Source organism: Neofelis nebulosa, chromosome 4, assembly GCF_028018385.1.
Source record: "Neofelis nebulosa isolate mNeoNeb1 chromosome 4, mNeoNeb1.pri, whole genome shotgun sequence".
Lineage (NCBI taxonomy): Eukaryota > Metazoa > Chordata > Mammalia > Carnivora > Felidae > Neofelis > Neofelis nebulosa.
Genome location: NC_080785.1, coordinates 106,967,306 through 106,983,406, shown reverse-complemented (window position 1 = coordinate 106,983,406; position 16,101 = coordinate 106,967,306). Strand labels below are relative to the sequence as shown.

Genomic DNA, 16,101 nt, shown 5'->3' with positions numbered 1-16,101 from the left:
CCCCCACCATCCCCACACTCGGTGTCCCCCCCCACCCTCCCCAGGCTCAGTGTCCTCCCCCCACCATCCCCGCACTCAGTGTCCCCCCACTCACCAGGTAGTTGTCCCCGTGTTTGGACCTCAGCATGCGCGTCACCTCCTGCAGGTTGTGCAGGTAGGACTCCTCAGAGCAGCTGGCGGGGAAGGACACCGCGATGATGCGCTCAGTGATGTAGGTGAGGTCCAGCTCGCGGCCGTCCTCCATGGCAGGGCTCAGCACCGCGGGCCTAGGAGAGGGGGCCAGTCAGGACGTGGAGGTGCCCACACTGGCTGCTCACAGGGGAGCCCTGGCGGCAGCCCCCCAAGGGGCTGTGTGTCTATTCCAAGTGTGTTTGCATCACAGGAGCCCCTGCCCTGCGGCAGAGGGAGACCCCCAGGGGACCCCCAGGGGACGGACTCTGGAGGGAGGAGCCTGGTCCTCACTCCTGGGGGTCAGGGCAGCGGGAGCAGAGGCCCCGTGGAGGGTCCTTAGGTCTTCCTGCCCCACCTGGAGACAGGTGTGGGGGCCGTGGAGGGGACACGCTGGGAAGGAGTATGGGCGGCCACCCTACAGGTGCCTCCCCTCGGCCACAGGGGCGGCCGGCTCTACCAGCAGGGCTGCTGTGTGCGGGCTCCTGGGGAGTTGGGGGTGGGAGGGCAGGGGTGCGGAGGCAGGACCACCGACCACAACGGGGCCTACAGAGGGGAGGGCTGCTGAGGCTGGGACGGCACCGTGGGGATCATGTCCCGAGAGCCCTCCCTCCTCATCCTCATGGCAGGGCAGGCCCCCAGGGCTGACGGTGGCCGGGGATGAGGTGTTGGGTCAACCCCAGCACGGTAAGACCCACAGAAAACCCACAAAGGGACACAGGACGGTCACAGGAAGGTGGTTTTGGTCCACAGCCATCGCTACCAGGAGCTTTGAACCTTTGTGGCTGCCACCTGGTTATCGACTGCCCCTTTTATAGGTGTTTCTCTCCTAATTTTGGAAAATTCAAAAACCTACAAAAGTTTAACCAACCGCTACGGACCCACCATCTCACTTCGACATTAACACACGTTTCCGCTCACACCCCCTCGTCCACCACTCTGGCCACAGTGAAGAAATCCCAGACATTGTTACCACCTCATTTATAAACATTTTAGTATTTCCTTCTGGAAGACAGACGCTTCCTAGGAATACCTACGGTGCTGTTATTATACCCACTGGGAGGAACATCATCAGATCCAGTATCATAAACTTAGTCATTCAATCAAGTTGATTTATTCAAATCAGAATGCAAAACATCACCAAGATGTTTTTTCTCTGCCTTATGCACATATGGCTGCAAAAGAGTTTTGATGACTTTTAAAAATTAAATCAGGTTTTGGGGCAGGTGGGTGGCTCAGTCATTTGAGCATCTGAGTCTTGATTTCATCTCAGGTCACGATCCCAGGGTTGCTGGGTCAAACCCCATGTCAGGCTCTGCACTGAGGATGGAGCCCGTTTAAGATTCTCTCTCTCTCTCTCTGGGGCGCCTGGGGGGCTCAGTCGGTTGAGCGTCTGACTTCGGCTCAGGTCATGATCTCACGGTTCATGAGTTCAAGCCCTGCATCGGGCTCTGTGCTGACAGCTCAGAGCCTGGAGCCTGCTTCAGATTCTATGTCTCCCTCTCTCTCTGCCCCTCTGCCGCTCACACTCTGACTCACTCTCTCTCTCTCTCTCTCTCTCTCAAAATAAATAAATAAATAAACATTAAAAGATTCTCTCTCTCTCCCTGTGCCTCTGCCCCTCTCCCCAACCCCCAAATAAAATAAAATAAAATAAAATAAAATAAAACAAAATAAAATAAATCAGGTTTTTAAACACTGATATAAAAAGTAATAACGTGTCTTATCCACCAACCACAGCTCCTGAGAGACTGCCCCACGTGGAGCGCTGGCCGTGGCCGTCCCAGCAGGCCCTGCCCGGACTCAGGCAGACAGAGCTTGGTGCACCTGCTGGGCTCGACTCTGGAACGCCCCCCAAGTTCACCTGCACAAAGAAGCCAGGGCTGTGCATGGAAACAATCACATTCCCACAATCTGGGCTTCAATGCTGGGAAGGTGCATCCAGGGGGGAAGAAAAAAGAGCTTTCTACACCTTGGAACATGACCACAGACACGCATCACCTGGGAACATGACCACAGACTCCAGGAAGACCACACTCAGGCTTCCTGTCGTGTCTGGCCTGAGGCAGGGACACCAGGTTCTGGACGCTTACCTGGACGGCCCGGCACGGCAGACAGCAGCAGACGGTGCAGAGCCCCCCGGAGCCTGCAAACGACAAAGCACAGGTCAGTCCCACGCGGTCCACAGCCACCAGCCCACAGAGAAGGAAGGACGGCCACCGTTCTGTGATTTAGTCATTAAGTGGGAAGTCAAACACGGTGACTGCTGGTGCCTCTTATGGCCAGGGAGGGTCTCCAGCACGTCAGGGCCCTATGACTGCAGACCCCCAGCCACATGGTCCATGAACCCCCAGCAGGACAAACCCACCCACGGCACCTGTAAATGCCTGTCCCCTGTATACAGGAGGTGTTCGACCAACGCTCACTAGATCCCTACCATTATCATAAGACTGACTCGAACAAAACAAAGCCTGATAATTCTCTATTGCTTCTACTATTTGCTTTTTAAGGTTTGTTCATTTATTTTGAAAGACAGAGAGAGAGAGAGAGAGAGAGAGAGAGAGAGAGAGAGAGAGAGGAGAGGGAGAGGGAGAGGGAGAGGGAGAGGGAGAGGGAGAGGGAGAGGGAGAGGGAGAGGGAGAGGGAGAGGGAGAGGGAGGGAGAGGGAGAGGGAGAGGGAGAGGGAGGGAGAGAGAGAGAGAGAGAGAGAGAGAGAGAGAGAGAGAGAGAGGGAAAATCCCAAGCAGGCTCCACACCATCAGCACAGTCTGACATGAGGCTCGATTTCATGAACCTTGAGATCATGACCTGAACCAAAATCAAGAGTTGGACACTTAACCCACTGAGTCACCCAGGCGCCCCAACATCTACCATTTTTTTAAAAAGCCCATCCTGGGGCGCCTGGGTGGCTCAGTCGGTTGAGCGTCCGACTTCAGCTCAGGTCACGATCTCGCAGTCCCTGAGTTCGAGCCCCGCGTCGGGCTCTGGGCTGACGGCTCAGAGCCTGGAGCCTGCTTCCGATTCTGTGTCTCCCTCTCTCTCTGCCCCTCTCCCGTTCATGCTCTGTCTCTCTCTGTCTCAAAAATAAATTTAAAAACGTTAAAAAAAAAATTTTAAATAAATAAATAAAAATAAAAAGCCCATCCTGCAGGGAAAAAGCCTCAGGTGTGATGACTTTACAATTTGCAAGACCCTTCCGTGTGTGCGTGTGTTAACGTGATCCACAAAGGCCTCGTAGACATGATCTCAGGAGACACGCCCAGCAACTTCTTTGTGAGTAGGAATTACCTCCCACATTTCAAAAGTGGGGAAACCGAGGCTCAAAGAGGTGTGCAAGGCATTGCCAAAGATGGCAGAGGCGGGAGAGCCGTAAGCCCAGCATGGTGTTCCGAGTGCCCTTCCCAGGACTAGGCGGCCCCTTCCCGGAGCCTGCCGCGTGTCCTGGCCCCGCTCCGCGCATGGAGTGCGCGGTGATGCTGGGAGCGTGTGGCGCAGGAAGCACAGAGTGCCCAGGGAGGCTGCCTGCTGGCTTGTCCCTGGCGGACGGGTGCCTCTCGTACGGGTCCCGCCTTACAGACGAGTCCGGGACTGAGCCGGCTCTCTCGGTGCCTGGGACTCTGAGCAGCGTGGACAGCGGCTCCCAGGAGGTCAGGGGGCTGGGCCCACTCTCCCCAAAGCAGTCGTGAGGCCCAGCACTTCCCAGAGGGGTCCCAGCCAGCCCCCAGCCCGGGGAATCCCCACCTGCATCCCCTGGCACGGATGGATGGCAGATAGATCCAGGGCAGACACACGACAGGTGCATACACACGATGCGTAGACACAGACGTGAAAGGCGGGTCGCTAAACACACACGTGAACACACACACACACACACACACAATGCGATCGGAAGGCCGGGCCGCCTGCCCCTACCCCTAGCCCCACCTGCAGCCGCCCCACGGTGCCCAACGCCAGTTTAGACTGAAGTAATGTGCACGGACTGAAAACCAGACAAGATCCACGCATGTAAGTTTGTAGAGAAAGCACACATTCCTTGAGGGCAAGGCCCTTCACGCTTTCCAGCCCACACATCACCTAACCGGATGACGGGCCAGAACCACTGCTCACCGCCTGCACCCCCTCCCCCCAGCCCGGTGGTGAGGCCTCCCCCACCCCTCAGGTGCACGGGGAGGTGGGCAGAGCCGCAGGTCAGCGTGGAGGGGTGGGGGTCCCTGCAGTGAGGGGGTCACCTCAAGAGAATGTGTCCCAGGAAGAGCACAACTGGTGACTGACCATGAAGTAGCTCTATTCTGCATCTTGGGGACAGTGAGGAGATGGGCGTGGCCAGAACAGGTGCATGGAGGGGAAGAGCAGCAGGAGGAGTCCCTAGGACAGATACAAGGCCAGCTTGGGACCCTGTTTCTGGCCCTCTGCCTGAGGGGACGGGGTCCGGGTCCTCTGACCACGTGGCCCCCTGTTCCACCAGCAGCATCCTGTGACAGGCCACAGTGGACTGCGGTCAGAAAGCTCACCATACCTGGTGGGCCACCTGGCTCCCGGCGGGAACCCCCATAGGCAGCCTGGAAAACAGCATCCAGAAAGACCGTGTTGTGTCTAGAATCGCACAGTGAAAATGTGATAGCAACTTCTGACACTAAACCCAAGGCTCTTTCGATCCCCTGGCCCTGGTGGCCCACGGCCCGTGCTGCCGAGCCCAACCCCAGGGCCAGGCCAGCATCAAGGAGGTCGGGAGAGCGAGCCCAGCCCCCACCGCGGAGGACAGAGTGGCCGGGACCGAGCCACCTCTGGAAGCCAGCCTCTGAGACTCCACGCGCACCGGACTCCCTCCCTCAGAGGCTACATTTGGAGCCAAGCGGATGACGTGTGGCTGATGGGACCCCGGATACACAGAAAAGGTAGCCCCTTGGCTGCCCGCTCTGCTGTGTAGCAGCTAGGAGACTCTACAGAAGGGGCAAGACTTCCCAAAACACGTCACTGGCCAGAAGGTACCCTCGGGTATGCACTCTCTGTGCGTCTGTGCTGGAGAGCAAAGAACCAATCTGCTCGTGGGGTTCAAAAGCCGAGCCCCCCCTTCAAACACCACAGCGCAGGGCGCCTGGGTGGCGCAGTCGGTTAAGCGTCCGACTTCAGCCAGGTCACGATCTCGCGGTCCGGTCCGTGAGTTCGAGCCCCGCGTCAGGCTCTGGGCCGATGGCTCGGAGCCTGGAGCCTGTTTCCGATTCTGTGTCTCCCTCTCTCTCTGCCCCTCCCCCGTTCATGCTCTGTCTCTCTCTGTCCCAAAAATTAAAAAAATAAAAAATAAAAAAAAAAAAAATTAAAATAAAAAAAAAAAAACAAACAAACACCACAGCGCATTTCGTGGCTGAGGAATGACCCAGAAACCAGCTTCCTGGAAATCTATCAAAGAGGAAGGTCCCTTGTGCACCAGAACCCTGCATCCTAACCCCATACAGGAAGTGGGAGAAAACCTCTCTGCGGGAAGACCCCAGGCCCCCGGGGCTGCGCTTTGCTCGCGGTGCTTGGCAAGAAGACGGTGCCCACCCACCTTTCCAGGAAGCCTTCTGAGGACACCGCCAGCCACTCTTATCATTACTGACCAGAGCGACAGAGATAAATAACACAGACGATTCTCGAGCTGGCTCCTGGTCCCCACCTGCCTCTGCCCAGCCCCGCCTCCTTCACCCCTGTCGATCTGGCACCCGCTTATCACAGCCCGCAACTTCTAAAGGCGCGAAGAAACCCGGCGGGAGACGGAGGGGAGGGGCACCGGTGGAATCCGTGGCAAAGGTTACACCTGCAACAGGGGAAGCGCAAGCCCACGCTGCCCCAAAGGCACTGTTTCCAGTGAGGGCCAGGCAGCGCACGTGCTGGGCCCCTAAGCAGTCCTGGGACCCCGACCAAGTCACTGGCCTCCCTGGCCAGCAGTCGCTTTGGGTCCAGCACTTGGAAGGCAGAGAGAACGCAGCCCCAGAGCCCAGGACTCTGGCCAGCAGCCAGGCGGGTGCTCCAGCAGGTAACCACTCGATCGCTGCATCTGCCCAGAGGGGCTCTCTTGCCCAACACACTTTTGCAATAATCGATCCTCATTTCTTTTGCTACTGGTGTTACTTCTATGTTTGAAACGCGCTCAGAAGTAGCAACTCTGTAGCTGTGGGATATAAACCCCCAGACCCATCTTGCAGGAGGGACACCGATCCCCTGTGAGATCTGGACGCAGACACAACTGTCTTTTTTAAGAGAGGCAGACAGAGCCCGTGCTTGCTCCGAGTGGGTTATCCCAGGGCAGAAGGCAGGGCTGCATGGCTTTTCTTGGGAGAAGCTGGTCCAGGCCTTGTCAGGAGACACGGTTGCCCGTGAGACCGCCTTTGTGCTGTCAGTCTGCACCCTGCAAACCTGGAAAAGTCCTTCACCTGCTCCGGCCTCAGCCACCCTCCTCGTCTTTCTAGAACAGGGGTTCCAGTCCCCACCTCACCTGGGGGCTAGGGCCCACACAGGACTTGCAGGAAACACCCGCTGTCCATATAGGGATCCTGCAGCGCTGGCCCTACAGGACCCCAACCCCATGCTCCAGTGTCCCCTCCTACAGGACCCCCCCCCGGTACCCCCTCCTACAGGACCCCGCCCCCCTGCGCCCCCTCCTATAGGACCCCACTCTCAGTGGCTCCTCCTACATGACCCTGCCCTCCCCCCCCCCCCGCCCGCCCGCCCTGTCCCACTGGACCCGCCCCCCAGCACCCAATCTTATAGGGAACCATTCCCATGACCAGTGGGTAGCACTAGAAAACTGGCCCAAATTTGGGTGACAATGGCCCAAATACGTCTGTGAGACAAAGGCTTTGCCACTAGTAACCTGGCCCCTTTCTAAGCAGATGGCCCGTGGAGGGAAAGCTGGGGTTCCAAGCAGGACCCCGAGCCCCGTCAGCTGTGGGGCCTGATCACTGGTCTCGTCTGGGATCTGATCAGCAGGCTGGCAGGGACCTTCCCCCCTCCCTGGGTACCGCAGGGTCTGCAGCTGTGGGACACCCCAAAGTCAGCGTGGGCAGCATCAGAACCAGACCAGGCCAACCCCCAAGACTCTGCCCATTCACACACCCTGCAGCACCCCAAATGTGAACCCTCAGCGCAGAGCCTGGTACTACAAGCACACGTTGTCTCCTACTTTTCCAGACGAAAAGTACAGTCCACACGTGGCACGAGACAGACACCCCGAAGACCTGACTGTTAGATGCACAAAGTCCCGTAGGACCCACAGGGCCCTGCTCTCCCACCTCAAGTGACTGGCGTCCAGGCCAGAAGACAGGACACTCTGGGTCTGAACCGACAGGTTGGATTTCCAACAATCACGTCCCAGCAGCAGAGGACTCGCTCATGGCTTCGAGGAGGGACGCTGGACAAACCTAATGCAGGGGTGAGTCTATACCAAGGACTCCTGGCCACAGAGCACGGAGCCCCCCCCCCCCCCCCCCTGCCGCCAAGGGCTTCCATAAGGACCCAGCTTGGGGGCGGGGAGGGCAGTGAGGACACCTAACACCCAGCCAGAAAACAGAGGGAGGACGCAGACAGCGTGCCCCCGACACACATCACCTGGCAGGTAAGCAGAAGGCCAGGGCTGGACGACGCCACCCCTTCCCGGTGGCTGTGACCAGCCGCGTGGGGACAGCCAGCAGGCACCTGGCCAGGGTAGCCACCCAGGCTGTCCCAGAACCGCAGGACCTCCTGCAGATGAGGGCCCTCATCTGTAAAATGGGCTCCTACATCCAGCAACCTCTCTGCAGGGGTGCTGTGGCGCCACAGCAGGCCCGGCACGATGCACCCTTAGCATCTACGATTTCTGCGTGTTGTCTGGGAAACCAGGAAGATGGAGAAGACCTGCCTAATGAGACTCACGAGATGGATGGTGCCCCCATGTCAGCAAGGAGGGCCTGTGCCCAACGCGGTGGGCTGGCGGGGACACCCCAGGTAGACGGGAGCCTGAGGAGCAGAACTCACAGCCCATCTGTAGGGCTAATGCTGGTGCCGTGTCCCCACATCCCACTGCTGTGAGCCAAGGGCAGGCACCTCCCTCTCTCCACCCCTGCCCCATGGCCCTTCTCTTCCAGTTTTCCCAGCACACTCCACCCTTCCTGCCTCAGGATCTTTGCATATGCCCTGCAGGTCTGGAATGCTCTTCACCCACTTAGGCAAGCCTCACCTGGTTAGTTCCTTTTAATCCTAGACCTCTCAGCTCAGATGTCACCTCCCCAGCAAAGTGGCCCCGATCCCTGGCCCTGTTTGTATGTGTCATGATGGCACAGCCCTCAACTGCACAGAAATAACTCGCCACATGAATTCTCGCCCATGCTGTGCACCCTCCTCCGCCACCCCAGGTAAAGACCCGCAGAGGCAGTGGCTCCCACCTTCCACCTGGGGACCACGTCCTACCCCAGCAGCTGGCAGAGCACACAGTTTGCAGGATACAGGAGGGAATAAGCCCACCGCTAACCTCCACACATCCAAGGGATGATCTGGCCATGTTAGAGGCACGGGGATACCGCCCTACATTTCGGTCCTAAATGCCTATCATGTTTATTCGTAGGATAATAAAGTCAATGCATCGAGCGGCCTGAACACCCGGCCCCTAAAAGAGCAACAGAATGAAAGGTAGGAAGTGTGTCCGCCTTGGTGAGGTCACAACAGAGGGAATCAACGACTCTGGGGGATACCTGGAAAGAAACTGTCCCTTGCACAGCCACAAGGCGACACGAGGCAAGAACCCGGAACGGGGGGTGGGGGGTTCTGGCGCAGGTGGGAGCTCGCCCTAGCTCCTGCTCAGAGACTGAAGGCTGTGCCCCTGCTGCCCACCTCCCCTCACCCTCTCGGGCTTCAGGGTGACGAGCAGAGACCCTCTGCAGCAGGGGTCCCAGCCAGGTGTGGACCGCAGGGAGCCACGGGGCCTTTGCGCTGCTCCCAGCCTCTCGGACGGCCCTGAAACCCACAGCCACTAACAGTTCCGTAAAAAGGAACAAAAAGGACAGTTGCGTAACCGAAGCCAGATTCACAAGGAAGCAGGGCTCCGGGGCCAGGGGCAGGGAGCAGGCCAGCCGCGCGCGCAGGAAGAAAGCACAGTCCACAGACCAGCGGAAGCACACTGCACAAGGCAAATGGGAAAAAAAAATGAAAACCTTTTGCAAAGGCAATAACTAGCCACGTCCACTGGACAAATCCGAAGGCACGGATTCGTTCACTCGCTGCCCAGCAGGCAGGATGCAGCAGTCAAGCACTTCCTGGCTGCTTCCCGGGCTGTCCAACCTTGGGAATTTACTCAACCTTCTGTGACTCAGTTTCCACACCTGGAAAGCAGAGGTGTCAGCAGCATTGGGTGAGGAAGCACGTGGACAGAGCTAACAACACCAGCTGTGCACCCAGTCGCCGTATGGGGTGCCAGGCGGGGGCTGGCCCCGAAAGCCAGCCTCCGCCAAAAGCCCATATGAACCGCAGTGCCTGGCGAGACCCTCTCACCAGCGTGCAGTGGGAGAATCGAGACCTTCCCAAAGCCAGCCAGCCAGCCAGCCAGACAGCCACTTCTCCCTCCCTTCCACAAGAAGGCCAGAAACAAAGTCATTACCAGGAGCGCCCAGCTTGAACGTCTTTCTTACCGCACTTAAACACGAGCAGCAGTGAGTGTCCAAGAAAAACATAGCAGGCTCGAGTTAGGAAATTAAAAGAACGTCACTCTGCTCCCCACCCCCCCCCCACCCCTGCCCCAGCTCCTCTAGGAGCAGCACGGTGTCGCTCTGAGGGAGGTTCTCTCTGAGCCAAGTCTGCACCAAGCACTCAGCACTCGGCGGGAAGTAGGCTGCACCATATGGAAGGAAAGCAGAGGGCAAGGAGGAAGGGGGTCCCCAGAAGGGGCAGCCCAGGAAGCCGCCAGTGGGAGAAGCGTCAGACCTGGCGCTACATGGAACTTTTACTGCCCCCTCGCAGCAGAGCAAGGACATGAGCAAACAGAGCAGGGGCACCGGGGAGAAAGCCACTGCCAAGTACACGCGGCCCCACAGATCCCTCCGGGAGCAGAACTCACGGCGCTGCTGAGGGGCCCCGGGGCCAGGGCTTCGCCTTCAGAAGCAGGCCCCTCTCACCACCTGGCTCCTTCCCCGCTTCGAGTCCCGCGCCTTCTCCCTGCCCCTGGCCTCACAGGGAGCAGGTGGGACAGCGCCCGCCCCGCCGTGGCTGGGGAAGTCTCAAGGGCAGCGGTGCCGGAGCCGCAGGCAGGCCCAGCCCACAGCAGCAGCACGCATGCCTGCACGCCGGGCACCAGCAGCATGCGCCCAGCCAGGGCCCTGCAGGACCCAGGGGAGCAGTACAGGCTCACTGGGCAGGGGCTGTGTCCCTGACGACAACCTGGCTTCCGGGGGGTAGGGGGGTGGAAATGAGGGCACAGTGAGAGGTCTCCGGTGTCCAAAGCCCTACCCCCACCCTCACCCCCAGAGCAGCCTACTGCACATTCCTGGGTGGGCAGGTCTCGGGCCTGCATCCCGCGCTCCACAGGTGCCTGGTGCCCGCCCTCCTCTCTCTGTCCCTTACGTGCACACAAAACCACAACGTGAACACAAACACAGGGTCTGAGTGCATAGCCGGACCAGAGAGAAGAAGCGGGGTCTCTCCTAACACGTGCCCCTCGGGCTCCAAGTCTCCCGGAGACCAAAACAGAGAGAGGGGGCTGGATATACATCAGACAGTGGGACTACAGCGACTTTTCAGGCCCCCAGGCTGTCTGCGCCTGGATCGAACTGGGCCGGTCATCACTCAGATATGGGAGAGGAGGACCCGGAGCAGAGCACAGACCCCACGGCCAGGTCTACGCTGGCAACCGTCATCCTGATTTTGTTTCCAAATGGTCAGGCTCATCCCCTACATTCAGAGGGAGATCCAAGCGGGCTCGTTTGTAATTCCGTCTCTCACATCTCTCTTTCTTTTATTCTGATCCATTATCTCATAATGAGAACATCTCTCCCTATAAAGAGGACCACGGGAGAGCGTGGTGGGTCCGCTGGGCCCCTCCCGGCCCTGTCCCTGGCATGAGGGCCGGGGGGCACCGGGTCCACACGGGTCTCCTTCCAGCCAGATGCATGGCAGGCCTGGAGCCCACAGGCCGGGGTCTGCCTCAGGTGGCTTGGCTCCTGCAGGCTGGCAGGCCTTCCTGAGAGCAAGCGTGGGGACAGACAGCCGCCCCTTCACCTGTCAGGTCAGCCGACCTGGGAACAGACAGCATCTCTCACTCTTGGGAGCTCCGGCTCCCACCTCTGTGAACCAGGCTGACAAGAGAGGTGTCCCACCCTGGTTGTGAGGATGGGAGAGGCCGGAGGGACACGCAGTCCCCAGGCTGCGCATGGTGGACATCAGCACGCTGCACCATCACCGGCCCTGTAAGGGGAGAGAAGGCTATAGACCACCTCCTGTGTCGTACAAGTGCGGGATGGGACAGAGAGGTGCCTGCTTCCTGATGGGGGACCAGCCCAGACGGGCCGAGTGTGGGCATGGGTCAGGCATTTATCCCTTACCGCGTGGTGACAGAGGACATGCCAAGCCAGGGATCCAGCTCTCTCAAAAATACCCTCAAATTCCCAGCAGGAGCATTTTCAACTGAGGCAGCAACAGCTAGGGAAGTGAGCCAGCACACAGAGTGATCCTCCACGGTCCAGGAGCCACGCAGGCTACGCTCTTCCAAAGGCAGGAGGGTCCCGTCATTCATTCTGCAGTTGGAAGCTTTAGCGGCAGGGACCCGAGTCTGCTCCAGGTGTGCCTGGTAGGGCTGTGTCCCCATCCGGCCCCGAGGTCCACCAAGGGCAGCCCGGATGACGCCACAGAGACCCTCAGACGCTGACAAATGTGGACCAAGAGGTAGGCCCTCCACCCCGCCCCCAGCGGTCCCCGAGGGAAGGCGGCCTGGGGTGCCCACCGAGCCTGCTGAACAGAGACAGCCGACAGTGGAGTCCAGGACATGCCGTCCCTGCCCTGAGAAGGGCACAGCAGGCCTCGGCTTTGGTCACTTATGAATCATCAGGTTTCCGGGATGGCCATCCCGGTGCCCTTGACCACCGGCAGGTGGACCACTTCCTGTGGCCCCATCTGTCCTCATGCACGCCTAAGACAGCCCAGTGAGTGTCCTCCCTGCCAGCACCAGAAACACGCTCCATTAAAATGCACCATCCACCCGGGCTGGGGCCTCCCGGGCTGCACCACTCGGGATCCTGGCACTGTGCCCACGTGACGAACCAAGCGATCCCCAGAGAGGCTGGATGACAGTCCCACAAGCGCCGGAAAGCAGCAAGAACATAGGTGACGATGGTCACTGATGGGCCTAAGGACAGGAGCACCGCCCAGCTACAGAAACGGGGAGAGGGGACCTTCGGGAGACCGCCCTGGAGACGGCCAGAGGAGCCCCAGGGAGGGGCCCAGACCACACGGGGACGAGGCGACAGGGGGCCCTGAGGTCAGGGTTTCTGGTGCCTGAACCCAGTCAGAGCATTTCCCGGGTCAGGAGAAGTCCTGCAGAGGTCTCTGAAAAGGGGTGACAAACAGGGTCCTAGATGTGTTCTGAAGGGGTTTTCAGAACCCCTTGCTGCCAGCGTCAGTAAGGTTCACCAAAGGGGGCGGACCTGACCACAGACGGTGCGGGTGGGAACCCAGTGCCACCAGCTATGGGGATAGGAGTTGCTCCAGCGGGTGCCAAGCGTGCGTCCCCCTCCTGTGAGGACAGTGATGGCATCGGGTGACCACTGGAAGCCTCGGTTTCCCCACTTGCCCTCTGGGGCCGGTCACTGAACACTGCCTAAGCATGGAGCCTTCAGATGAGACCCCGCCCAGAGAGAGAGCTCAGCACTGTGCCTGGCAGGCGGTAAGCGCCCATACCATCAGCTTTATCAGTGTTGTAATCTCACCACCGAGGCCCGCCACGGACGCCAGGAGCAGGGGAAAGACCGCAAGGGCTGCTGGGGCCAGGGCGACCCAGAGGACCTGAGAGAAGGGTGGGCGCCCACAGGACCTGGTCCCATGGCTGAGGAGGGGGACGGAAGGGGGTCCAAGGACCAGAGCCGTGGTGTGGGCAAGCCACACCCACAGGGCCCACAGTGCACGAACCACCAGACACGACAGTATTCCTCCACTTTCATTTAGTTGCTACTAAATTTTTAACAAGAAATTCTCCAGGAAGATGAAAAAAAAAGAAAACTGGGTTTGATGGTTCACTAGATCCCTGGTCTACTGTAAAACCACTAAGTCAGGAACAGAGGAAAGGGAGAGCCGCCCAGGGCATGGTTAGGGAGGGGGCACCGAGCTCCCTGCCGCCCCAGGGCCCGCTGTCCCCCCATCTCCAAGTGCTCACCAACCCGGAGGTTCTAGGGATCTTGTCTGTTGGGTTTTATGGGGGTTTTATTACAGGAGCATGATTGATGAAATCATCGGCCATTGGTGATTGATCCAACCTGCAGCCCCTCCTCCCGAGGCCAGGGGGTGGGGCCGATGGCTCCGCCCCTGTGACCACGTGGGCGGTCACCCTGCAGCCCCTCCTCCCGAGGTCAGGGAGGGTAGGACCGATAGCCCCGCCCCTGTAACCACGTGGGCGGTCCCCCTGCCAGCCCCTCCTCCTGTGGTCATGGGATAGGACTGATAGCCCCGCCCCTGTAACCACGTGGGCGGTCCCGCTGCAGCCCCTCCTCCCGAGGTCAGGGGGTGGGGCCGAAAGCTCCACCCCTCGTGGGCGGCCTCCCTGCAGCCCCTCCTCCAGGGGTCAGGGGTGGGGCTCCTGAGGTCAGGGTGTGGCACAGACAGCTCCGCCCCTATAACCACGTGGGCGGTCCCCCTGCAGCCCCTCCTCCCGCGGTCAGGGGGTGGGGCCGACAGCTCCGCCCCTGTAACCATGTGGGCGGTCTCCCTGGCCACCAGTCCCCACCCTCAGGTGCTTTACCTCCTTAGCACAGTAACAGCCACCTATCTGCTCCTCCACTTAAGAAACCCCAAGGCTGGGGCGCCTGGGTGGCGCAGTCGGTTAAGCGCCCGACTTCAGCCAGGTCACGATCTCGTGGTCCGTGAGTTTGAGCCCCGCGTCAGGCTCTGGGCCGATGGCTCGGAGCCTGGAGCCTGTTTCCGATTCTGTGTCTCCCTCTCTCTCTGCCCCTCCCCCATTCATGCTCTATCTCTCTCTGTCCCAAAAATAAATAAAAAACGTTGAAAAAAAAAAAGAAACCCCAAGGGTTTGGGGCGCTGTGCTGGAAATGGGGACAAAGACCAAATCTGTATTTCTTACAAATCACAGTATCCAACGTCCCTAAATTAACCGCTGCCCAAAACCAAGCTCAAACTCCATTCCCCTTCATGCTTTCCTACCAGTGAAGATACCAGATTTCCTAATCTTCAGGGAACTTCCTAATTTCCTAATTTCTGGGGAAATTCCTTCAAATGACCACCTGAAATTGCCATTTACCAAGTTACCATTTCAAAAACCATCCCCAAGGTTTTGGGCTCTTCACTGCCACCTAAAAGGGCGCCTCTCGCTTCCAGTCGCGTCCAGTTGCTTCCCCAGTGACCCTGGGGAAGTGCCTTCGGTGGGAAAAGCTGGGCTCAAAACCCAGCCCGGTCTCTACAGACAGGACGCTCTTGGCTCAACCGGGCGAGCCGGTCCACTGGGATCCTCGTCTGCGAAAAGGGGAAGGACATTCACCCAGGGTGCTCCCAGCAGCCCGTAAACGGGGAAGCTGGCCCAAAACTACCTGCTGGCTTTTCTAACCTGCGCTTGCTTTTGCAATGAGATCTCCTTTCCGATCGCTCCTGCGACAACTAAGAGTCAGACGAGTGAGAAGGTGGCACCATCCAATAACCCAGAGAACACAGGTCACATCAGGAGAGTAGTCTCCTTGGATCAACCCCTACCCACAAAACCTACCCACAAAATGGGGTCAACCTACCCACCACATACAGAACGTGACCTGCTGGGCAAGCTTCGTGTGCAATCGTAATTCCTCACTAAAATGCTGTTCCCTCTTGTACCTGTGAGGAAGTCAAGTCCCCAGCACCAACCCAACCCGACCTGACCAAGGGCACAAGGCTCATCCGTGAAAGCCCCAGATCCCCAAGGTCAGTGCCCAGGCCCAGTCTACCCACACAGGCAGACAATGTGACACTCACCTGGACCTCGGCCAAGCACAACTTAAAAATGGTAAGTTTTTAAATGGGGGTCACTTAAAAAACAGTCAAAGGGAGCCTGGGGGGCTCCATTGGTTGAGTGTCCGACTCTTGATTCAGCTCAGGTCGTGACCTCGAAGTTCATGACTTCAAGCCCTGCTCTGTGCTGAGAGCCTCTCTCTGCCCCTCCCTGCTCTCGCTCTCTCCAAATAAGTAAATAAACTTTTTAAAAAAATGATAAAATGGTGACTATTATATTTTCAGAGGTGTCCTCTAAACACTGGGCTTTGATCTGGGAATGCTTCATGGGCCAGTGAGGCCATTTAGACCAGCTATGCCTCCCACAATGGTTTTTCTCTCTTTTCTGTACTCAGGAAGGTCATGTGTCCAGCACATGCTGGACCTGTAAGTTTATAATATATGATATAATTAATGCAATGATATAATTAATACAATGTGATAGGATATACAACATATAATATGATATGATATACATGATATACAATACATATATGATATAATAGGATACAATATAGTATATGATATGACATGATATAATATAATCCTCAAATTTTCTCCTACAAAGTAGTTTTCAACAGCTGCATGGCATCCAGGGTCAAGCAGGAGCACAATTTCCTCTGTGCCTGAATGTCATTTGGGCCCCAAAATTTGTCACTCGCAAGTGGCACTGTGATCAGCCCCTTACGGTTTACAACTTTTCAGCGTCCTTAGCGGCTGCCTCAGGGTAATCACCCCTCTCTCTCTGCCCCTCCT

General features: G+C 58.2%; 1 protein-coding gene across 14 annotated transcripts in view; it reads right to left on the bottom strand.

Annotated features, from left to right (window-relative positions):
- The window catches only part of TNS3 (tensin 3), a 218,945-nt gene that overhangs the window by 121,235 nt on the left and 81,609 nt on the right, over nt 1-16,101 (bottom strand). For 10 of the 14 annotated variants that reach the window (XM_058725604.1, XM_058725600.1, XM_058725599.1 and 7 more), the window contains 2 exons: nt 2,262-2,314; nt 95-266 (listed from right to left, as the gene is read on the bottom strand). In XM_058725604.1, the coding sequence (XP_058581587.1) occupies nt 95-266; nt 2,262-2,314 (225 nt within the window). The other 4 variants (XM_058725610.1, XM_058725608.1, XM_058725606.1 and 1 more) reach the window with 4 other exon arrangements.